The sequence below is a fragment of the Mandrillus leucophaeus genome, unplaced genomic scaffold, assembly GCF_000951045.1.
Source record: "Mandrillus leucophaeus isolate KB7577 unplaced genomic scaffold, Mleu.le_1.0 Scaffold30, whole genome shotgun sequence".
Taxonomy (NCBI): Eukaryota; Metazoa; Chordata; class Mammalia; order Primates; family Cercopithecidae; genus Mandrillus; species Mandrillus leucophaeus.
Genome location: NW_012103143.1, coordinates 905,960 through 930,996, shown reverse-complemented (window position 1 = coordinate 930,996; position 25,037 = coordinate 905,960). Strand labels below are relative to the sequence as shown.

The 25,037-nt window shown below is 49.0% G+C and overlaps 1 protein-coding gene across 3 annotated transcripts in view; it reads left to right on the top strand.

Moving 5' to 3' along the window:
• The window catches only part of PC (pyruvate carboxylase), a 108,757-nt gene that overhangs the window by 43,478 nt on the left and 40,242 nt on the right, over positions 1 to 25,037 (top strand). The window contains exon 1 of one of the 3 annotated variants that reach the window (XM_011986963.1): positions 4,070 to 4,150. The exons of the other annotated variants lie outside the window; for them this stretch is intronic. Coding sequence (XP_011842353.1) covers positions 4,148 to 4,150 — 3 coding nt within the window. The 5' untranslated portion in view covers positions 4,070 to 4,147. Of the gene's footprint in view, positions 1 to 4,069; positions 4,151 to 25,037 lie in introns of those variants that run through there. 3 annotated transcript variants of the gene reach the window in all.

Genomic DNA, 25,037 nt, shown 5'->3' with positions numbered 1-25,037 from the left:
GAGTGCTGGGATTACAGGCGTGAGCCACTGCGCCTGGCCGGTTTGTTGCATCTTTCTAGGGGTCATGGGCAGTAGAGGCCTGGAAACCTTAGCCCCTGTGATTCCCTGCCCTGCAGCCTTATTCTTTGGCAGTTAACTCTGGGGGTGGATGCTAATTTGCCACATGCAGATCTTGCCTCCACCGGCCGCATGGTGAGTTCCTAAAGTGTGGGTCCATCACCCTCTCTGCTTCCCCATAGCACCTAGCCTCTTTTCTGTTACATGGTGGACAGTCCTTACAGGCTTTCTTTTTTTTTTTTTTGAGACGGAGTCTGGCTCTGCCGCCCAGGCTGGAGTGCAGTGGCGCTATCTGGGCCTCACTGCAACCTCCGCCTCCCAGGTTCAAGCAATTCTCCTGCCTTAGCGTCCAGAGTAGCTGAGACCACAGGCATCTGCCATTGCACCTGTGTTATGGTTTTTTCTTTTTTTTGTCCAAGCTGCTCCTGTGAAGGAGGCTGGTAATTATTATCCCTGTTTAGTGGGGGAGGAAACTGAATCCCAGGATGGCGGGATGACTTGCCTCTTGGCACGGCACTGGTAACAGTAGCAGAGATAGGGCCATGACTGTCTGATTCACAGCTTGCAGCTCCTTCTAGTCACCATCCTACAAGGGACTGACATTCTGTTCTTAGCCTCCCTGGGCTGGTGTCTAGGTCTCTTCCTGTCTTATATTGAGGCCCTAGGGCATGATGGAAGAGAGAAGGACTAAGGCTATTATCACAAGGGCTGACCATTGGGGTCATTTTTTGGGACATCTCTACTGTGCTAGACTCTCTTAGGTATTTCAAAACTACGTTACCTCATTGGGTTCCCATAGCAGCTCCACAAGATGACTCAGATCATTCTGCATTTTATAGATCAGGAAACTAAAGTTCAGAAGGTGACGTAAATTCCCAAGTTGACGAGTGACTTAAGTGTTGGAGTTGCAGTTAAACACAGTTCCCAGAGCTCAAACTGCAGTGCTGGGAGAGGAGAACAGTGGGTTTATGTGACTTGTGTGGAGGAGGAAGGACACCGGGCATTCTGCGGCACTGTAAGACTGTCAACACCAGGGTTGGGTTGGATCAGTCCAGAGCCTTTGCTGTCTGGCCTGGAGCCAGTATCACAAAGTAGTTGGTTTTTTGCATTTTGTTTGTTTGTTTGTTTGTTTGTTTTGAGACAGTCTGGCTCTGCCGCCCAGGCTGGAGTGCAGTGACCGGATCTCAGCTCACTGCAAGCTCCACCTCCTGGGTTCACGCCATTCTCCTGCCTCAGCCTCCCGAGTAGCTGGGACTACAGGCGCCCGCCACCTCGCCCGGCTAATTTTTTGTATTTTTTTAGTAGAGACGGGGTTTCACCATGTCAACCAGGATGGTCTTGATCGCCTGACCTCGTGATCCGCCTGCCTCGGCCTCCCAAAGTGCTGGGATTACAGGCTTGAGCCACCGCGCCCGGCCTTTGCAGGCTTTCTGCATAAATGAAAGAAACTCTACTTGCTTGCTTTGCTCCATAGAAGTCATACGACGTCAATGCATGTGTGGCTAGATTTGGGGTGGCCGAGGAGAATGGGGGACCAAGGCTGTTAGAAGGGTCCATCCAGCTGCCCTGATGGCACAAGGAGCTTTCTGCAGGATGGACCATGAGCCAAGACAAGGACGGGACCGATGCAGGCACTACCCAGAGCTGAGCACAGACCAGCATGTTCTCCACCTGGAACCTCCAGCTGGAAGCCTGCTTCTGTTTGTCACCCAGGACTAACAGTGCTGTTGAGCATGTGAGCGACTCATTTGCCAGGGCAGCAGCGCATAACCTTGCTACCGTTTAACTAAGCCAGACACTTACTCCCCCCGCTTGTGTTTTTCTCAGATGAAGAAACCCTTACAAAGTCGCAGTAATTGTTGGTTGCAGGGTATTTTACAATTGCATAGAAGGTTAATTGTTGAATTTTTCGACACCGGGCTTTCTGTGTAAATTGAAGACAGCATGGATCATGCTGTGTTGCTCCGCTGCAGTGAGTGGTCAGGCCCCTGTGTCCCCTTCTGCTCATACCCCATGTTCCAGCCATGCCAAACTGCATGGTTTGTGACCACACAATGGTCAGTGTCCTGGCCACACCACTCTCTTCCCTTTTCCCTTCCGGCCAGTCCTCTGTCATTCACCTTGTCTGTGAGTCTCAACTCCCACGGTTTCCTAATACCTGAGTCCCCTCCTTCCACCACTAGTTCAGCGCCGGCACTTGCTTCCTTTGGCCCCCACCATACTTGGTTTCTCTTCTTTGTTTATGTGTCTAGTGCCTTCCCTGATGTGAGCTCCTGGAGGGCAGGGACTGTGTCTTGTCAGCTCTGGCTCCCCAGTGCTGGTGGAGACCCAGGCAGGCTGCACTGAACCGAAGAGGACATGTGGTGGTGATTACATTTTTGGTCCAATCCAGTAGTAGCCTGTGAAATGCTCACTGCAGGTAGAGCTGAGTAAGCTGGGACCCAACTCTCAGGCAGCTTCTCCTCTGTGGGGAGCGGTAGGGACGCCTGTTCCGAAGATCACGTCCTGCATGACCTCTGTGTGCTGAGGAATGAAGCACGAGTGGAGATGGCCAGGGCCCATGACCAGTATGACGCTGGGCAAGTCACTGGGAATGGCACTCCTGGGTGAGGCTTAGGCCGGGTGCAGGCTCCATGCAGATACTTCCTCCAGCTCCGCCCCCCCGCCCCCAGCAGCTCACCAGCCAGATGGCAAATCTCAAGGCGAGTGTGGGAGTTGGTGGCACCTCTCTGCCTCCAGCTGGGGAAGAGGCACCCAGTGCCTATCCTGGTGCTAGGATAAGGACAAGAATTGTCACAACTAGCAGCTATGGCACTGGACATGGGGACTTTCCACCATTTCCCACTTTGCCGTTCCAGCTGATCCTCTACTCTTTATTCCCTGGCAGGGCCCCTGGTTTCAGTGTCATTCCGGGCTCACTTTCCGGGTAGCTGCCCCCTTCCTTTGGGGGCTGGAAGGGAAGCAGAAAGCTGCTTGTTGTCATCTTGGGAAAAGATGGAGAAGAGGCGGAAACAGAGGTGTTGGTGCTGGTCAGGATCCTGGACCTGAAGGAATGTGCAGGATCCCTCCACCCTGACTTTTCAGTTAATGCATGTTCTTGGGGACATCGGGGTGTTCAGACCTCTCTGCCTGGCTTGGATCAGGGTGCACTTACATTCCCGTAGCAGGCTCAGCCCACCCGCTCTCTTCAGATGCCGTCTCCTGTCATACACTGAGCGTGCCGAACCATGCAAGACCTCTGACCAATTAGCCTCGGGTTCAGGAGCCCAGGCAAAAGATCTAACAGTGAGCTATTGACTGTGCCTCCTTCCAAGGAGCTCGTCAGAGCCCAGCCTGGTGTTTTGCTTTCTTGCGATGGTGGGGTGGTGCCCAGTAGATGGGAACTCTGCTCTGGCTTCTGACTGGAGTGGCCTTTAGGATAACACTGTTAAATGATCTGAGCTGGGTGGTTTCGTAGTATGTTCACGCATGTGAACATCTGCTTGCTGATAAATCGTACTGGGCCACCAGCTCACACTAATCACCAGGTAACATGTGCCTTGGTGAGGGATCCAATCTTCTGGCCCTGTGGGGAGACAGGCCCATGATGTCACCAGTTCCCAGGTAGACAACCCAAGGTATAGTGAGGTCTTGGCAGGAAGGAGGAAGACATTACACTCCTCCTTTTTTCTTCTCCCCATTGAATCTTCTGCTCCTTTCCTTAGGCCAGATGCCGTATCTCTCTCCTGGCTGGCTTTCCCAGCCCTGGCCCTGGCCCTCCCTTCTTTGTGAAACTCAAACACCACTGCCCTTTCATCTTTCCACCAGAACTTGTGAGCAGTGGCTTTTGACCGCCGCTCTTCCAGCTCACCCCTGACCTGGTGTTTGTTTTTTTATCCTTTCCTCAGTCTACTCAAGGCCCACCCCTAAGCCAGAGATTGGCTCCCAAGCAGCCTCTCTCTCCTGGGAGCGGTAAAGGAGGGGACAGTTCTGGAAAGTCATTGACAGGGGATTAACCTAGAACATCAATTATAAACAGGCAGCAGGCCTCGGGCCCAGACTTGGGTGTTCCAGACTTGTGGCCTCCCTGGAACTCTGCAGACCAACTGCCATGGTAAGAGGACCGACTTTCAGAGGCCTCTAGGCACTCTGTCCTGGGTAGGGGTGCCCACACATCCTGGCCATTGTTGCTCTTCCCTCTGGAACTTGGCAGCCTTCTAGCTCTGGGAAGTGCAGAGGGTAGAAGGATGGCAACAGTCCTTAGAGAACAGGAATCCAAGGGAGGGTTGGACCAGATCGTTTCTCAAGGGCTCTGGGGACCGTTCTGCTCAGGCATGGGCAAGCTGGGGGGGCAGGAGGTAGGCAAACCCTACTTCACCTAAGAACAGATTTTGTTGTTGTTGTTTGTTTGTTTGTTTGTTTGTTTGTTTTTGAGTCTTGCTCTGTCACCCAGGCTGGAGTACAGTGGTATGATCTCAACTCACTGCAACCCCTGCCTCCTGGGTTCAAGCGATTCTTCTGCCTTAGCCTCTCTTAGTAGCTGGGATTACAGGTGTGCGCCACCACACCCGGCTAGTTTTGTATTTTTAGTAGAGATAGGGTTTCACCATGCTGGCCAGGATGGTCTTGAACTCCTGACCTCAGGTGATCTGCCCGCCTCGGCCTCCCAAAGTGCTGGGATTACAGGCGTGAGCCACCGTTCCTGGCCGAGAACAGATTCTGCCTGAGACCATGGACAGAAGACCTTGGCCATAGATCCGAGAGCTCTGGGCCAGAATGCCCTTGCATGATGGTGACAGTTGGGGGAAAGGCCACATGGTTCCCTGTGTAAATGGCGTGGCTGCCAGTGGTCATGGGGAGGCCCTGCTCTTAGTTCAGCACCGGCTGGCCCCTCATGTGCTATGCTTCAGCTCCCCGGCCAGCTCAGTCCTTCACAAAATGCCCTGGAGTTACAGAACAGAAAGGCTCAGCTTTCCTTTAGGAATCTGGGAAATTGGAGGGGTGAGGTCATGCTCTGTTCAACATGTGAGGGCTCCTAGACAGCAGCAAAGGAAAAACATGTTACTACCTGTATTTTGGGAGACCAGACCTCTGGCTTTGAGTAGGACTGACTGCTCACATTTAAGGGGAGAGAACATCTCCCATTTTGAAGAAAACCTTTTCCTCAGTTCAGGAGGAGGAGAAACTGATCAGGTTCCAAATGGCCTCTGGTTCTTTAACTGCAAACAGGCCAGGCTCCCTGCCAGGTCATGGGATAACAATCCAAGGAGAGGGGAGAGAGCCAGTGTGCACGTGTGTGTACATGCACATGCTTGTGGGAGGAAAGGCTCGGGGGATGGAGGTGACGTGGACATCTATGTATGCTTCAGCTATGTTTCCCTCTGCTTAGTCCCAAACTGCTTGGGACTAGCAATTGTTGTTGTTGTTGTTGAGACGGCGTTTCGCTCTTGTGGCCCAGGCTGGAGTGCAGTGGCCGGATCTCAGCTCACTGCAAGCTCCGCCTCCCGGGTTTACGCCATTCTCCTGCCTCAGCCTCCCGAGTAGCTGGGACTACAGACGCCCGCCACCTCGCCCGGCTAGTTTTTTGTATTTTTTAGTATAGACGAGGGTTCACCGTGTTAGCCAGGATGGTCTCGATCTCCTGACCTCGTGATCCGCCCGTCTCGGCCTCCCAAAGTGCTGGGATTACAGGCTTGAGCCACCGCGCCCGGCTGGGACTAGCAATTGTTAAGAACGTGCCTTTCCCCTCATTCCATCCCCGGGAGTTCTAGGCCAGGGATGGAGGGGTTGAGCTCTGTGGCTTTGTTCTCTGTCAGGTGGTACCTTTCTCTGTGACACCGAGGGAGACCTGCCATCAGGAGGGGGTCTGAGGCCGGAAGACAGTACTTACCAATCAGGATGGATCTGGAATGGTCTTGTTTGTGTGCTCGGTTTCCTGGCTGGCATGAAATGTCAGTTTCATGAGGACAGGGACCTGTTCTCTCTTGCGAAACTTTCTCTCTGATGACCGACAGTGCCTGGCATGTTGTAAAGGCTCATTCAGAAGTGATTGAATGAATGAGTGCATACTTTTTGTGGGGGCTGCATATTGTTCCCTTAAACTTCCTGCTTCATCTTCCGTTGTTTCCGTGTCAGCCTCTCACCTGGTCATCGTCTGCTTGGTGCTGCCCTTCCCCACAACTTTGAGAGTTCGTGGTACCACCTCTGCCTGAAACTTCTCTTTTGGGCTCCTATGCTGTGACATACTAGCAGTATTTGTTTGCCCCTCTTAAGACCATCCCTTCCATTTCATTCCTGCCTCAGTTTCTCCTCCTCACATTTCTGCTGTTCCACCTCTGCTCCTGTGCTCTTCTCAGGAAAACGGGCGAGTGGTGACGCCCTGGGCTGAGCTTTCCAGGGCTTGGGCAGCCCAGGCACCCGTGGTTCTGGTGGGGAGGGAGCACGCTGGTGGCCAGAGCTGGGCTTGTGGGCAGCAGCCCTCCCCCTCTTGCTGAGGCCAAGCTCTTTCTCATGGCTTTGGCTGTCACTTCTATGCTGATCACCCCCAAATCATTGTTTCTACATTTCTTTATTGGGCTTTCTGACCTTCCAAAATCTGATCTCACCCTGGCAGTCAGACCTTATTTGATGTTGATGATTATTAATTTGTAGCATGTATTACATCCCTAATACAGACCAGTTCACATGCATTCTCATATTTAATCCTCCCAATGAACATACAAAGTCAAATAATTATTCTTATTTTACAGAGTCTCAGAAAAGTTAGTTCCTCTAGGTAACCAGATTAATTAGCATTAGGGGGTTGTGATCAGGATTTGAACCGGCTCCACTGGCCCCTGACCCTGAACAGAGTCAGCTTGGAGTCCACACGTGGAGATGAGGACAGTTGGCCGTGTTTCTCCCTCTCACCCCAGTGCACTCACACAGCAGGCGCTGGCGCCTTTCCTGAGGGCCAGGCCAAGTGTCTCCTCCGTGAGCCTTCACTTAGCTCTCCTAAGCTGCTCGGCCTGCCTCCTCTCCCTTTTCTCTCGCAGCAGTGCCTTTGCACACACTATGTGTTTGTTATATGTTGGCTGTGCCTGTCTTGCCTCATCAGCAGATAGTGATTTTCTTAAAGGCAGAGGCCATGTTTTATATGATCCTCCATCCCTCAAGTGTGCATTACAGGCAGTTCGCTGCTCAGTAGATACTTGATGCCTCTGATGAGGTGAAATCTAATCACAGTCCTTTGCATGTGTATTGCAGTTTACAGTTTATGAAACCGAAGAGACAATTTGAAGTTTCCCATAAAACAGATCCCTTAATTGTCAGCCCTCTGCGCTGAGAGGGATAAATCTGTTTTGTAGACGGACTAACAGGTCCAGAGAGGTAGAGTGAATTCTCCAAGGTCATTTGATGGGTGGTAGCAAAGCCAGAACTTGAACCCAAGGTTTAACTCTAAATGCCGTTCCCCTCCCACAGAATCGCAGCAGTCTGTGGTCCAGACTTGGCCAGGTGGCCCCTGCCAGGCCTTCCTTCCCACTTAGTTATACAGTTCCTTATTTGTGTTTGTCCTTTCTCTTTCATTAGAATTTGTGTCTTTGTGTGTGTGCTTTTTGAGACAGGGTCTCGCTGTGTCACCCACGGTGGAGTGCAGTGGTGCGATCACAGCCCACTGCAGCCTTGACCTCCCAGGCTCAGGTGATTCTCCCACCTCAGCCTCCTGAGTAGCTGGGACTACAGGCATGTGCCACCACGCAAGGGCAATTTTTGTATTTTTGTAGAGACGGAGTTTTGCCACATTGCCCAGGCTGGTCTCAAACTCCTGGGCTCAGGTGATCTGCCTGCTTCGGCTTACCAAAGTGCTGAGATTACAGACATGAGCCACCGCGCCCAGCCTTAGAATGCCTGTCTCTTGAGGGCAGAGACCCTGGCTGCTTTTCCCTTTATCCTTCCAAAGCTCCAGCTCTGGGGCCATGAACCAGAAATCATTTCCTCAAGGATGTTGACACAGTGAGTCACCTGAGGGGCAGGGTGCAGGAGAGGTGGGGCAGGAGATCAGGAACTGGTGTGGGATATTACGGGTGGGAGACAGGCCAGAAAGTCTCATGCTCTGTGTAAAAGCTTCTGTCAAATGAAGATGGTGCTTGTCCTGCCTAGTAGGCGAGGTTACTCTTAGTAGCAAGTGAGAGTGTCTGCTGAAGTGCCTTCTAAACTGCAGAGCGCTAGCAATGTGGTTGTTAAATATAATTATAGTCTGTAGCTGGGCATGGTGGTGGGTGTCTATAATCCCAGCTACCTGGGAGGCTGAGGCAGGAGAATCGCTTGAGCCTAGGAGGCGGAGGTTGCAGGGAGCCGAGATCACGCCATTGCACTCCACCCTGGGTGATGAAATGAGACTCTGTCTCTAAATATTTATTTATTTATTTATTTATTTATTTATTTATTTATTTCTGAGATGGAGTCTCTCACTCTGTTGCCCAGGCTGGAGTGCAATGGCACCATCTCGGCTCACTGCAACCTCCACCTCCTGGGTTCAAGCAGATCTTCCTGCCTCAGCCTCCCCAGTAGCTGGGATTACAGGTACCTGCCACCACGCCTGGCTAATTTTTTTTTTTTTTGTATTTTTAGTAGAGATGGGGTTTCTCCATATTGGCCAGGCTGGTTTTGAACTCCTGACCTCAGGTGATCCGCCTGCCTCGGCCTCCCAAAGTGCAGGGATTACAGGTGTGAGCCACCGTGGCCAGCCAAAAAATATATTTTTTAAAATAATAATAATTATAGTCTGTAGGGACGAACTCAACAACGTGGTTGGATAGAGTCGTACTGGCCTTGTGAGTATTGAGGAGACAGTCAGGATGGTGCCTCACCCAGGGTGTGGCACTCCAGCTACTATGAATTATTCTTGTTTTCATAATGATTATAAGACATGACCCCTTCCTTCAGATTGGGGAAAGGATTTGGCAGTGCTGAGACTGCATCCGTTTTGGATTGGGATTAAGAAGATGGGAAAGGCAATCTGGCCCCAGGGCTTTCGTAGATCCACTCACCGCAGGTCCCCGGACCCTGCATACCTCCTTCCTCCCCATGGGGGTGTTCAGCAATCTAATTTCATCCTTGAGGAGGAATTGTTGTATTTGGATGAACACCCCCCTGCTAATGTGGAGCTGAAAAGTAAGTCCTGGCGAGTCAGCAGCTGCTCAGCAGGTGGATGGGCTGCGGTGGTATAGTGGCTAGGCTCCTGACAGCCTGGCCTGCCGCAGCCGCTGTGCTTCCCTCCCGTCCCTGGGGTGTGCATTTGAGGGTAAAGGCGAACGGGGAGCTCTTGCTGTTTGCAGAACTCCAAAACAACAAAACAAAATGTCCACTCAGCTGGGGGTTGGCTGGGCAGCACGACTGTGGTTACACAGAAAGCCTGGGGGAAAGGCTGTGGTCAGAGTTTGAGGGACACACAGATGTGACTGTGATGTGATACAACTGGAGGAGGAGGAGGGTGTGATCACAGGCCCAGGAGTGGCCAGGGCAAGAGTGATGGTGGAGGAGGCAGGGAGGAGAGATTGGTAACTACTAATCACTAGCATGATCAATCTTGACAGTCTGTCTACAAGAGACTCCTGGGTGGCAGGGCAGGACCTGAGGCACAGCTGGGCATGATGGGCAGACAGGGGTCTACGTGGCTTTGAGCTCTGAGGCCATAGGCAAGCTGTTCATCTGGGTGTCTGTTTCCGTGCTTACAGTAATGTTCCTCTTACAAGTCCTCTGATGATTGAGATCGTAGAAGTCACTCAGTGCAGTGGCTGGCACTCAGCAGTAGCTCACACAAACGATCAGCGATTCCGACACTTGCCACGTGGCCGTCACAATAAACTCAGCAATAGTGGATGCCCAGAACTCCATCTCCGGGAAGCCTCTGAGCCAGTCAGTGTTTGTGCTCAAACTCCAAAGCATAGGATGAAAGGTCAGATCATGGGGCTACGAAGGTATGTTCTCCTAGGAGTCGAGAATAGGGAGAGAAAACAGCAGCAACTACAGCCAAGGTCACGTCCTCCCTGGGTTGCTGTTTACTTTCCTCTTCCAGGAACCGAAGCTGTTTGCCATTGGATTTCTTTACTATCTCCTTGGCTCTTGGACTGAGTACTTTGGTAATCAGTTTGCCCAGAGAACCAAGCTTTCACCTTGACCTAGGTTCCACAGTGCCTTCCTCCACAGGATGTCGGGGTGTGTCATCTAGCAGAATAGCCGTCAAGACTACCCAGGAATGGTTGAGGGTTGCACACTATTTCTAATAAACGGACTTAATGAGCCAAGAAAAGTCAGACACCCAACAAGGGAAGTTGAGGCACCAAGCGACAGTGGAAAGTCATTACCACCACTAGGCTTGAAGGGGTCAGGAGAAGAAATAGCGTTTCCCGGCCGGGCGTGGTGGCTCACGCCTGTAATCCCAGCACTTTGGAAGGCTGAGGCGGGCGGATCACCTGAAGTCAGGAGTTCAAGACCAGCCTGACCAACATGGCAAAACCCTATCTCTACTAAAAATGCAAAAACATTAGCCGGGCGTGGTGGCAGGTGCTTGTAATCCCAGTTAGTCTCTTATACACATCTAGATGTGTATAAGAGACAGGCTGAATAGTGGACACTGGGATGCCAGCAGGGACTGTCATAGTGACAAGACACAGCCTGGGTCAGGACAATCAAAGCTAGTAGAGAGTGAGAAAGACACACCCCACATTCTCTCTCCACCTCCTACCTGCCCTTGTCTCCTGCCTGTGCCTCTCATCGGCTGGACCTACAGGAAACCAACCAGCAAGGGAGCCCAGGTGCCTCCACCCACAGGGCTCAGCCTCCCTGGGTCCAGAGAAGGGCATACAGGGAGGCAAGCCAGAGCCCCCAGCCAGGCAGCCTCTCCCCAAAAGGTGAAGCCCCGGAGGAGGCATCCACTCAGCAGGTGTGGAAAGCAGCGGGGATGAGAGCTCTGGCATCCTAGGGTCAGAGCGGCTGCTGCTGCCGCTTTTTGGGAAGGGGCTGCCAAATCATAACTAGTTACTAGTTCAAAATTTGATCATAAAGGGCAATTAGGAAAGATAATGAAATAAAGAGCATCCAGATTGGAAAGCAAGAGTAAAAGTATTTTTCTTTTCAGCTGACATGATCTTGTATAGAAAAACCTAAGGAATCCATTAAAAATCTATTTGAATTAAGTGAGTTCAGCAAGGTTGCAGGACGTAAGATCAGTATGCCAAAATCAATTGTATTTCAGTAGCAGTGGGCAAATTGAAAAAATGAAGAAAACAATTCCATTTAAGATAGCATCAAGATAAAATATTTGGGAATAAATTTAATAAAAGTACAAGACTTATACTCTGAAAACTATAAAACATTGTTGAAAACAATTAAAGAAGACCCAAATAAATGGAAAGATATCCCATGATCATGGATCAGAGACTTAGTATTGTTAAGATGGCAACATTCCCTGAATTGATCTGCAATCCCTATCGCAATCCAAGATGCCTTCATTAGCGGAAATGGACAAGACAGTCCTAAAATTCACAGAGAAATGCAAGGGAACCAGAACGACCGAAAGAATCTTAAAAAAGAACAACGTTGGAGGACTCACGCTTCCTGATTTCCGAATTTAGCTGCAGTGTGGTACCGGGGTAAGGACAGACACACAGATCGATGGATTCGAACTGAGAGCCCAGAAGTAAACCCTCACATTAACAGTTAATTGATTTTCAATAAGAACGCCAAGACAATTTAATAGGGGAAAGAACAGTCTTTTTAACAAGTGGCGCTAAAACAACTGTATATCCGCATGCACAAGAATGAACTGGACCCGACCTCATACCACATACAAAAATTAATTCAAAATGGACCAAAGACCTAAATGTAAGAAGAGCTATAAGAAGAAAAATAAGTGTAATTCTTTCTGACCTTAGGTTGGGCAATGATTGTTTAGGTACGACGCCAAAGCACAAGCAATAAAAGAAAATGAACTGTACGTCATCGGAATCAACTTTTCTACATTAAAGGACACTATCAAGAAAGGGAATAGACAGCCCACAAAGTGAGAGAACATTTTGGAAATCATCTGTGTAACCAGGAACTTATATCTAGACTACATCAAGAACTCTTAGCTGGGTACAGTGGCTCACATGGGAGGCCAAAGTGGGAGGATGACTTGAGGCTGGGAGTTCAAGACCAGCCTGGGCAATGTCACAAGACCCTGTCTCTGCAAAAAAAAAAAAAAGGAAACAGAAAATTAGCTACTTGGGAGGCTGAAGCAGGAGGATGGCTTCAGGAACCCAGGAGTTTGAGGCTATAGTGCACTATGGTCGCGCCACTGCACTCCAGCCTGGGCGACAGAGTGAGAGTCTGTCTGTCAAGTAAAATCAATAATATTATGGGACCACCATCATATATGCATTTAATCATTGACTGCAACATCATTGTGTGGCGCATACCTGTAGTCATATGATGGGATATTATTTAGCCATACAAAGAAGTGAAGTACTAGCACACGCCACAACACAGATGAACCTTGAGAGCAATATGCTAAGAAACCAGACCCAAAACCCACATAATTTATGATTCTGTTGATATGAAATGTCCAGAGTTGGCTGGGCATGGTGGCTCATGTATGTAATCCCAGTACTTTGGGAGGCCGAGGCAGGTGGATCCCCTGAGGTCGGGAGTTCAAGACCAGCCTGACCAATATGGAGAAAGCCCATCTCTACTAAAAATATAAAATTAGCCAGGCGTGGTGGCGCATGCCTGTAATCCCAGCTACTCGGGAGGCTGAGGCAGGAGAATCGCTTGAACCCGGGAGGCGGAGGTTGTGGTGAGCCGAGATCGTGCCATTGCACTCCAGCCTGGGCAACAAGAGCAAAACTCCATCTCAAAAAAAAAAAAAAAAAAAAAAGAAAAGAAATGTCTAGAATAGGCAAATCCATAGAGACTGAGAGTAGATTAGTGGTTGCCAAGGGCTGAGGGAGCTAAGGGGTTTGGGGCATGACAGCTAAGGGATATGAAATGTTCTAAAAGTGGATTGTGGTCGTAGTTGCACATATCTGTGAATATATTTAAAAAGCCATTGAATTGCACTTTGTTTCTTGAGATGGAGTCTTGCTGTGTTGCCCAGGCTGGAGTGCAGTGGCACAATCTTGGCTCACTGCGACCTCCGCCTCCTGTGTTCAAGTGATTCTCCTGTCTCAGCCTCCCGAGTATCTGGGACTACAGGTGCCTGCCACCACGCCTGGCTAATTTTTGTGTTTTTAGTAGAGATGGGGTTTTGCCATGTTGGCCAGGCTGATCTTAGACTCCTGACCTCAAGGTGATCTGCCCACCTCAGCCTTCTGGGATTATAGGTGTGAGCCATTATGCCTGGCCATTGAATTGCACTTTACATGTATCATCTATATGGTATGTGAATTGTATCTCAATAAAGCTGTTAAAAACAAAACCCTGGCCCCGGAGGGCAGCGCAGTAGGCTCAAAGACTGTGGTTGAATGAGGAAATTTTCCCACTGGGCTGCGACCGCTGGCCCTGGCTCCCTTTGGCCGGATGGGGGTGCTGTCTGCCGCCGAGGGTCCTCAGCCGCTTTTTCAGGATCTCAGAACATGGGAAGGCCCCAGCTCCAGAAGAAAATCTTAGAAAATCTTAATTCTAGTTAAATCTTAATTCCAATTTAATTTGGTTGAGTGAAACATTTTTGGAACTGTACTGTGAGCTAGGCACCAGGCTAGCTGCTCTCATGAAAAAACAGGCGCTCTGGAGCTGGACAGCCTTGATTATTCTTGAGTTTGCTACTTCCTGTGGGTCCTTCCCAGCCTCAGTTTTCTTATCGGGAAAATAAGGGTTGATAATACCCCATGGGATTGTGGTGACAATTTAGTGGGCTGGAAGGAAGATGCCTGGAATATCGTAGGCAGAAAATGAAAGTTTCTTTCCAGCTCTCCTGGAGCAAGTTATCTCTACCAAGTTGACATAAAGGCGAGTTAGTTATGTCTGCCCCCATAGAGCTCAAGGCTGGATACATGACCCGCACTCACTAACCAGGGCCTGGGGAGAAGCAGGCCAGGAAGAGGGTCCCTGTCTTACTTTGGTCCTGGGTTGGGAACCAGGGAAGGCTTCCTCAGGGAGGGGGCAATGAAGAGGGGCTTTGAAGGAGGATAGCTTTTCGCATGTTGTATTTTATTCGCTTTTTGTTTATTTATTTTTTGGAGACAGGGTCTCTCTCTGTCACTCAGGATGGAGTGCAGTGGCATCTCTGCTTACTGCAACCTCTGCCTCCCGGGTTCAAGCAATTATCCTGCTTCAGCCTCCCAAGTCACTGGGACTACAGGTGCACGCCACCACATCCAGATAATTACTATATTTTCAGTAAAAATGGGGTTTTGCCATGTTGGCCAGGCTGGTGATGAACTCCTGGCCTTAGGTAATCTGCCTGCCTCGGCCTCCCAAAGTGCTAAGTTTATAGGCGTGAGCCACTGCACCCCGACTTAGTCACTTTTTGAATAGATAATCAAGTACATTGTACAAATTCAAAAGGATCAAGGCTGGGTGTGGTGGCTCATGCCTGTAATTCCAGCACTTTGGGATGCCTAGGCAGGTGGATCACCCGAGGTCAGGAGCTCGAGACCTGCCTGGCCAACATGGTGAAACCCCGTCTCTACTAAAAATACAAAAAAAAATCAGCCGGGCATGGTGGTGCACGCCTGTTATCCCAGCTACTCTAGAGGCTGAGGCATGAGAATCACTTGAACCCCGGGGACAGAGGTTGCAGTGAGCCAAGATTGCGCCATTGCACTCCAGCCTGAGCGACAGTGGTGAGGCTCCATCTCAAAAAAAAAAAAGGATCAGCAGTGAAAGAGAAACCTTTCCCAGAGGCAGCCACTGTTACCAGCTCCTGAAGTGTCATTCTAGAAGTACTCCACGTTTATGAGTGTATGTGCATATATATAGGTGGATGCTTCTCATCTAGGCAGATTTTCACAGCCTCCACATCGTGATCCGTGGGGATCGGGGCCTCCTGCTAAGGTGTGGGTCAGGCTCCAGGTGTTATGTTCATGCTGCTTTCCTGTCTTGCGGTCAGGTTTGGCCACAGGCCCTCTCATCAGTAAGAGAGGCTTCATTTTCCTTTAGTTTCCCTTGAAGGGAGTGGGTGGCACTGTCCATCCTCCTTGCCCCTCTGCTACTTTGGCATGCCCTCTCCCAGGGATTCCCTCTGTCTTTCTTCTTCGTTCCCACTTCCTCTGTCTTGTTTGCTCGCTCCCTTGTTTGGGTGCAGCATGTTGACAGCAACTTCCTGACAAAGACCTTTGTCTTTTCTCTTTATTTTACTTTCATACATCGTTGATAGTTTAGCTGGATAGAGAATTTCAGGTTGGGGCCAGGCGCGATGGCTCATGCCTGTAAGCCCAGCACTTTGGGAGGCTGAGGCGGGTGGATCACTTGAGGCCAGGAGTTCCAGACCATCTTGGCCAACATGGTGAAGCCCCATCCCTACTGGAAATACAAAAATTAGCTGGGCGTGGTGGCATGTGTCTGTAATCCCAGCTACTCGGAAGGCTGAGGCAGAAGGATTGCTTGAACCCAGGAGGTGGAGGTTGCAGTGAGCTGAGATTGCGCCACTGCACTCCAGACTGGGTGACAGAGCCAGACTCTGTCTCTGGAAAGAAAAAAAAAAAGAGAGAGAATTTCAGGTTGGAAATAATTTTTCCTTGACAAGTTTGAAGGATTGCTTTGCACTTTTCTAACTTCTGAAACTGCTGAGAAGTCCAAAACCTTTCTGATTTCTGATTCTTTTGTCTTTTTTTTCTTCTTACCCTCCCTTGGGAAAGCTTACAGGATCTGAAATTTGACACGGTGGCTTGGTGTCAGCCCGTGTTCATCTGTTTCGTCAGGCTCTCAGCGAGTCCTTCCAGTGTGGAAACTCATGTCCTGTGCTGGGAGTTTCTTGAAATATTTCTTTTCTTGCCCTTTGTTTTTTACTGTTCTGTCTTTTTGAAACTCCTATTTAATTTTTGGATCTCTTGGACTGATCCTCTAATTTTTTTCCCTTTCTTGCCTATTTTCCATCTCTTTGTCTCTTTTCTTCAGTTTCTAGAAGATTTCCTTTCATCTTTCAACCCTTCTATTGCTTTGTCTTGTTATACTTTTTAATTTCCAAGAGTTTTTTTTGCTCCCCAAATGGTTCTTTAAAAATGTGTGTAGCATCCTGTGTTTTCACTGATGTAATCTTTTATTTCTGTAAGGATGTGAATGCCATGTTTGTTTCTTTAAGTTTTCTTCTCCCTGCATAGTTTCCTCCAAATTGCTTTTCTCTGCTCCTTCTGGTCTCCATCTTCTTTGAATGAATCTGCCCGGTGACCTTTGGTTACCTGCTCATAATTATTAGGAGGGGTCTAAAATGCTGCCTGGGAGCTGGAGCGGGTGGGGGTCCAGTTCTGAGTGTACCAGTAGGTAATCTGGGCAGGCCGTTTGTTTGGGAATCTCAGTGTCAACATCTGGGAGCTCAGTTGGGGAAGGGGATAGCATGCAAAGAGTCACTTAACCTGCCACCCCCATTTTTGGCAAGGTCCCCAGGCCCTCAACTGTGCCTTGAATTTCCCAGTCGAGAGACCCCACACTTTTCCCCCGCCAGAAAGTAAACCTCTGTTCTTCCAGGGCTGGAGAGGGGAGGTCTCTGGCATGAGATGGGGGAGGTAGGGGTCTGACTGCTTTTTCTTTTTTTCCCTGAGACGGAGTTGTAACTCTTGTCACCCAGGCTGGAGTGCAATGGCACGATCTCGGCTCACTACAACCTCTGCTTCCCGGGTTCAAGTGATTCTTCTGCCTCAGCATCCTGAGTAGCTGGGATTACAGGTGCATGCCACCACACCTGGCTAATTTTTGTATTTTTAGTAAAGACTGGGTTTCACCCTGTTGGCCAGGCTGGTCTCGAACTCCTGACCTCAGGTGATCCACCCACCTCGGCCTCCCAAAGTGTTGGGATTACAGGCGTGAGCCACTGCACCCAGCCCTGACTGCTTTTTGAAAGCTTTCAGCCTGCCCTCTTCATACACGTCAGCTGTCAGCTGTCAGCTCGTTCAGCCCATTGTAGGGGTGGGGGGACCTGGAGCTGCAGTTCCCTGGCCTTTGGAGGATTCCTGGTGGATGATGGGAACCCAGGTGTTCTCAGCCTGCTCCAGACCCAGGCTGTGAGGTCAGCTGACCCGAGCTACGTTCCAGCTTCTGCAATCATATTGCTGTTGTCTTCTCTCCTGTTCTGCCCTTGGGGGTTCATAGCTTTAAAAAAAAATCTATTTGCTGAAGTCTTAGTGGGATTTCATAAGGGAGTGAGAAAAATTAGATGCATACCTGAGACAGGAGCAGGACTTGCATGGGCAAAATCTGGGACAGGAAGGGTGTTCTCATGGTAGAGGGAGTACTCTGAGGGAGAGGGGCAGGTGCTAGGATTTCTGAGAACAAAGAGGAGGCAGCTGGGCTGCAGCTGGAGGATCCGGGAGGCTGGGGCATGGGGGGATAAGGCTGAACAGGCAGGGTGCACTAATTTTGGGGAAGGTCCCCAAGGAGACTTGAGTTTCCCACCTGCGGACAGTGGGGAGTCAGAGAATTACCCCAGTTTTCAGGAAGAGTGCCGTCGTGCCTGTATTTGGGGATGCTAGCTATCCCTAGTACCTGGTGTGGGTTGGTAGCTAGAGCTGTGGTAATGAGTAGGAGGTTTTTACAATAGTTAAATAGTAAGAAGAGGACATTTCAGGGTCCTCTGATTAGAAATGAAAAGAGGGAAGGATGTGAGGGAACAAAGAGGTAAAACTGGCCAGACATCTTGACCAGATGGTAGGTGAGGGAGGGGAAGAGCTAAAGATGACCCTAAGCTTAACCCTTAGTGACCAGGGAGAGGGTGGTGAGGAAGGAAGGAGGCGGTGTCTGGTTGGGTTTGGTGTATATGTGCAGTTTGGGAGGGGGAGTGAGGAGGTGGAGGCGGGGGCTAAGTTCTGCTGTAGAATAGGCATTTGCCGTGTCCACCAAAAAGCATGATTTTACACCCCCATGCCTCAACCTCCAAGTGCCTGTGTTGATGGAGAGAGAGAAAGAAGGTGTTGAGAGCAGGAGTAAGGAAATCAGTCCCTTAGAAGACAAAAGAATAATTTTCCAGTTGTTAAATGAGATTCTCAAAAGAAGTTTTATGTTGATACCCTCATGGATTAATTCATGTTGCAGAATGCCATCGGAACTACCTTAGGACACTGATCGAGTGCCTGTTCGCTGTGTTCCTTAGCTCATCCTCATGTTTCAATCAAATTTAGCACTTGACACCAGGCCCATAAAAAAGAAAAAAGCCTTCTTTATTTGGGTTCCATAGGCAAAAGGGAGAGTGGAGAAGGGACTCCGTCTACTTTGCTCCCCTCACTCCCTGTCTCCGGTCCCTTCTGGGATATGCGTGCCACCTGCTGCTCTGTCAGGGGTGGTTCTTAGGGAAGTGAGGAAAGGGCCTCGATTGTAGTGTTTGCCAATTTCTGTGGCATAAATATGCCCACTGTGGCCCGTGTCAGGCTACCAACGTGATGTCACACCACAGAGCTGGAGTCAGGCAAGCCCGTGGAGGTGAGCCATGCCCTGGGGTCACAGTCTGGGTTCTCGCTGACATGGTGCGGCTGGACAGCAGAACCTCATCTTTCAAGTCGTCTGACTTGTTCTAAGGGTCTGTCAGGGTTGAGTCGTGCTGCCAAGTAGCATCTTAGCAAACAAGGTATCTCCATTGCAGCAGCCCCAGCCCTTCAACCTGGGCTTCTGTTGCCTTCTAATTCTTCCTTCTCTGCCTTCCCTCCACACACCCCCACATCATCAGCAGCAGATCCAACATAAATACTAAACACTCACAGTTAATACTAAAAGCTAACTTTTTTTTTTTTTTTTTTAGATGGAGTCTTGCTCTGTCACCCAGGCTAGAATGCAGTGGTGTCTTCTTGGCTCACTGCAACCTCTGCCTCCCGGGTTCAAGCGATTCTCCTGCCTCAACCTCCTGAGTGGCTGGGATTATAGGCGAGTGCCCGGCTAATGTTTTTGTATTTTTAGTAGAGACGGGGTTTCACCATCTTAGCCAGGCTAGTCTCAAACTCCTGACCTCATGGTCCACCCACCTTGGCCTCCCAAAGTGCTGGGACTACAGGCATGAGCCACTGTGCCCGACCAAAGCCAACATTTATAATAAAGGCTGCTTATGTGTGAGGCACTATTCTAAGAACTTCACATGCATCAACTCATTTGATCTTTGTAATAACCCTATGAGGCAATTATTTTTGTTATCTCTGATTTTATTTTATTTTTGAGATAAGGTCTCGTTCTATTACCCAGGATGGATACAGTGGCGTGATCATAGTTCACTGTAGCCTCGACCTCCTGGACTCAAACGATGCTCCCACCTCAACACCCCGAGTAGCTGTTATAGTAGGTGTTACACAGGCATGCACCATCATGCCTGGATAATTTTTAAACTTTTTGTAGAAATGGGGTCTCACTGTGTTATCCAGGCTGTTCTTGAACTCCTGGCATCAAGCAATCCTCCCACCTTGGCCTCCCAAAGTGCTGGGATTACAGGCATAAGCCACCATGCCCGGCTGGTTATCTCTGATTTTGCTGAGGAAATTGAAGCCCAAAGGTTAAGCGACTTACCCAGAATCGGTGGAAGCCTGATGTGAACCCAGGAAGTTTGGGCCCTGGGGCGCAGCCGTTTCCCCTGCCCTGTTACAGCAACGTCTGGGATTCTCTTCATATTTCTTTTCTCCTAAGGCCCAGTCAGGGCCTCAATGCTGCTGGCTCCTTAGGGTCACCAGATGAAATACAGGATGCCAGTTCAATTGCAATTTCAAATAAGCAACAGATAATTTTGTACTAGAAGTATGCCCCGAATGTTGTATGGGATATACTTAAACTTTTTTGCTGTTTATCTGAAATTCAGATTTTAACTGAGTGCTTTGCGTGTTAACTTGCTAAGTCTGGCAAGTGTGGGGGCTCATGCTTGCAATCCCAGCACTTTGGGAGGCTGAGGCAGGAGGAACACTTGAGCCCAGAGTTTGAGACAAGCCTGGACAACATAGTGAGATCCCCATCTCTACAAAAAAATTAAAAAATTAGCTGGACTACTAGAGAGGCTGAGGTGGGAGGATCACTTGAGCCTGGGAGGTCGAGGCTGCCGTGAGCTCTGATCATGCCACTGCAATCTAGCCTGGGCGACAGAGCAAGACCCTGTCTCCAAAAAAAAAAAAAGTAAATTTGTTCATCTCTCAGCGCTTGGCCCCATAGCCTTGTCTTACTTGGGAAGAGTCAGGGGGATGGGAGGAGGTTGAAGCAATACCCTTGCTGCTCTTTTTTCCCTGGCCAGGCCCCCTGAGGGCTCAAAATCTCCGATTCATGGTATATTTTAAATAAAAACATGGTATATTTTAATATCTAAACCCCAAATGTTTCTAACTTTTGCTTTTTTCCTCTAAAGAAAGAATGTTAGAAGAGCGTTATGTAGGAACATGCCAAAATACAGACTGAAAACTGCTGCGTGTCTCTTCTCCAAGGTTAGCTAATCACAGCAGAAATTCATGAAATCTCTTATAGACTCAGTCTAACGTGTTGCCATTCCAGAAGAATCTCTTGATTCAGAAGACTGAATTCTTATACAACTCCCTCAGAGGGAAATGGCACTGCTTTTTCTTATCCGTATCTTTTGCTGATCAGGCTGGTCAGACATTCTTCTTAAATTTCAATCTCTGTCATCCCTGATGCAGCTTGCACTCATTATTCCCATCCTCGGAGCAGCTGTGGCAAATGAGTACTTTGGATGTCAGTAGGAAGTCTTGTCTATACAGGCTGACCTGCCTGGACTGTTGCTTTGCCCTTTTGGTTGTGCCTTCTGGAATGTGATGTCTGTGCTTGTCAGCCTCGATGAGTTACAGTGAAAAAGCTCTTAGTCATCCCAGGCCCTGGCTGAGTCAGTGCATTGAGTGACACCTGTGGCCAAGCACTGGCTGTTTTACAACTGAGACTGTCCCGGAACTCCTAGTCTCTCTGTTCTGAGAGGAAGTGTTATTCCTCTAGTTCAAGGCCAGTCTTTCACCTGAGCCTCGCAGCCTTGTTCCCGGCCTCACCCCACCTTTTATTCTCACCCTTCCTTTTTCAAGTTGTCATTCCCTCTCAGTTCCTTCCCCTTCCTCTTCCTATAACTTGCTAAACATCCTCCCAGGTGTCTGCCATGGGTATAATAGAGAATGGATTCGTGCCTAGAATACATAAAGATTTATTCCAGCAGAAAAGTGGGCAAATGATGTGAACAGGCAATTCACAAAAGGAAAAACCTAAAAATATGTCCACAATCATAAGAAAATAGCCAACTTCAGGAATAATCAGGGAACTGAAAATTAAAATGATACCATTTTATACTTACAAGGTTGACAGAAATCAAAGTCTAACAATATAAGAGTTGGTACAGATGTGGGGAAATAGACATTCTGTTGTATTTCTAGTGGCTGTGTAAATTATTAGGATAACTACCTTGGAGACTTATTTGGCAATATTGATATTAAAAACTTGCCTATTGGCCAGGTGCGGTGGCTCATGCCCATAATCCCAGCACTTTGGGAGGCCGAGGTGGGCAGATCACTTGAGGTCGGAAGTTTGCCAACAGCCTGACCAACATGGTGAAACCCCGTCTCTACTAAAAATACAAAAGTCACCAGGCGTGTTGGCGCATGCCTGTAATCCCAGCTACTTGGGAGGCTGAGTCTGGAGAATGGCTTGAACCCGGGAGGTGGAGGTTGTGGTGAGCTGAGATCGCACCATTGCACTCCAGCCTGGGCAACAAAACAAAACAAAACAAAACAAAACAAAACAAAAAAACAAACTTGTGCAGTGGCTCATGCCTGTAATCCCAGCACTTTGGAAGGCCGAGGTGGGCAGATCACCTGAAGTCAGGAGGTCAAGACCAGCCTGGCCAACATGGTGAAACCCTGTCTGTACTAAAAATACAAAAAAAAATTAGCCGGGCATGGTGGTCCATGCCTGTAATCCCAGCTACTCAGGAGGCTGAGGCAGGAGAATCACTTGAACCCGGGAGGCGGAGGTTGCAGTGAGCCGAGATTGCGCCACTGTGCTCAAGCTTGGGCGACAGAGCGAGACTCCGAAAACAAAAACAAACAACAAACAAACAAACAAAAAAAAACCCGTGCCTATTGTCTGATGCAGCAATTCCAATTCTAGGTATATGTCCTAGAGAAATTTTTGCACATTTTCTATATGGGGTCAAGGTTATTCATTTTTTAACACTTTTAATTGACTGACTGCTTTTAAATATACACAAAAATAGAGCAAATAGTATAATGAACTCCATGTACCTGTCGCCCAACTTCAACAGTGATCATTTTGCCAGCCTGTACAATACAGTTCTTAATTGCTAAAAATTGGAAACAACTGCCAGGGGAGGTGACTCATGCCTGTAATCCCAGCACTTTGGGAGACTGAGGCAGGTGGATCACCTGAGGTTGGGAGTGGAGTTCGAGATCAGCCTGACCAACATGGAGAAACCCCATCTCTACAAAAATACAAAATTAGCTGGGCGTGATGGTGCATGCCTGTAGTCCCAGCTACTTGGGAGGCTGAGGCAGGAGAATCACTTGAGCCCAGGAGGCAGAGGTTGCAGTGAGCCGAGATCACACCATTGCACTCCAGCCCGGGCAACAAGAGCGAAACTCCATCTCAAAAAAAAATAAATAAAAAACAAACAAAAAATGGAAACAATCTATTTGTCGCTGCCTTAGTCTGGGCTGCTATAACACAATACCATAGGTTCGTTAAACAGCAGAAATGCATTTCTCACAGTTCTAAAGACCGGCAAGTGCAAGATCAAGTGTCAGCAGATTCGGTGTCTGGTGAGAGCCCACTGCCCGGTTCATAGATCCCTGTGTTCTCATGGGCGAAGGGGAAACAGAGTTGTCTGATCTCTTCTGTGAGGGTTCTAATCCCATACAGGAAGGCTCTGCGCCCAGCCCCTAATCTTCTCCCTGAGGCCCCACCTTCTGACACTGCCACATTGGTTAGGGTTTCAACATAGGAGTTTCGTGGGGACACAACCATTCAGGCAGTAGCAGTCCCTCATTCGGCATGGACAAATTACGATATGTCTAATACAACATTGTGTAGTCATGCGTGAGGTAGGTCTGTTGTATCAACTTGGAGAGATTTCAAATATATATTGGGTAAAAAAGCAAGTTAAAATGATTGTATCATTTATGAAAGAAATTAAAACATATGGTTATGGGCCCACAAATACCCAGGTGAAATCAACAAAGGGGAAGCAGTAAGTCTGCATTGTGGGCCCCCTGGGAGAAAAGGAGAAAAGGACCCGGAATGGGATTAGGAAGAACCACAAAGGAACTGTAGCTGTTTGCAGAGTGTGGTTTTCCGTTTTGTTAACTTTTATTTTTATCAAAATAATACATGTGAGGCTGGGCGCGATAGCTCATGCCTGTAATCCTAGCACTTTGGGAGGCCAAGGTAGGCGGATCACTTGAGGTCAGGAGTTGGAGACCAACCTGGCCAACATAGTGAAACCCCCATCTCTACTAAAAATACAAAAATACTAGCCGAACGTGGTGGCAGGTACCTGTAATCCCAGCTACTTGGGAGGCTGAGGCGGGAGATTTGCTTGAACCTGGGAGGCGGAGATTGCATGAGCCGAGATCACGCCACTGCACTCCAGCCTGGGCGACAGAGTGAGACTCTCTCAAAAAAAAAAAAAAAAAATAAATAGTAATAATAATAATAATAATAATAATACATGTGGACACTTCTGAAAGTCAGATTGTGCCCTGAGGCTCATTTGCCCCCGCCAGCCCGTCCCACTGCCCTCCCCATGAGTGCCTCCCAGAGGCTGCCCTGTGACTCCTGTTCCCAACGGCATCACTCTGTTTAGTGGTCTCCTTTGATGAAAGGTTGAGCTCACTTTTACTGCCCTCACCACCTCAAACCCTGCCCCACACATGTACCCGCTTTCCCTCCCTTCACCTGCATGGTTATATAGAACCACTTTTAAGTATATTTTCAGATTTTGCATTTTTGTTTTGTTTTGTTTTTCAAGACGGAGTCTCACTCTGTCGCCCAGGCTGGAATGCGGTGTCGCGATCTTGGCTCACAGCAACCTCCGCCTCCTGGGTTCAAGCGATTCTCCTGCCTCAGCGTCCTGAGTAGCTGGGATTACAGGCATGCACCCCCACGCCTGGCTAATTTTTGTATTTTTAGTAGAGATGGGTTTCACCATGTTGGTCAGGCTGGTCTCGAACTCCTGACCTCAGGTGATATGCCCACCTCGGCCTCCCAGACTGCTGGGATTACAGACGTGAGCCACCATGCCCGGCCAAGATTTTACATTGTTAGCATTAAGTTAATATTCATATCTGAAAATACAGAGTGTCTACTATGGTAGCATTAACTTTTCATTTTCCTGGAGTTGATGTTCATCCCTAGACAAGTTGTACATTGCCATCTCCTCTTCATTCTTTCAGAGACACCGGGTAATCTGCCTTTTTGTTTGTTTATTTAAGGCCACATCCCCAGGAGCTGCTGCCCAGGTGCCTGGGGGGTCTCCAGGCTTGCGGACAGCAAGCGACCTGGGCCTCCCTCCCCGTCACCCTGGGAGTTCCGCTTGCCTCCTCTGTGCTGGCTGCCCAGGTGCCTGGATCCCTTGCCTTCCTTGTTCTTGGTTTATTTACTCCTTTGTTTTGTTAGTGCCCATCCCTGAGCTTCTTGGGCAAACAGGCACATAGGTGGCACTGCTCCCAAGGCCTGGCATGTCTCAAAAGAGTGGTATTTCACCCCCACTGGATTAGTAGTCTAACTGGATAGAGGACTACAACTTGGGAAGCGTTTTCCCTCCAAAATTGGAGGACGTTACTCCAGAAGCTTCTGGCTCCATGCCACTGCTGAAGACAGTTGTGTGTGACTCTTGGTCTTCAGAAGTGTGGTAGGCTGGAGAT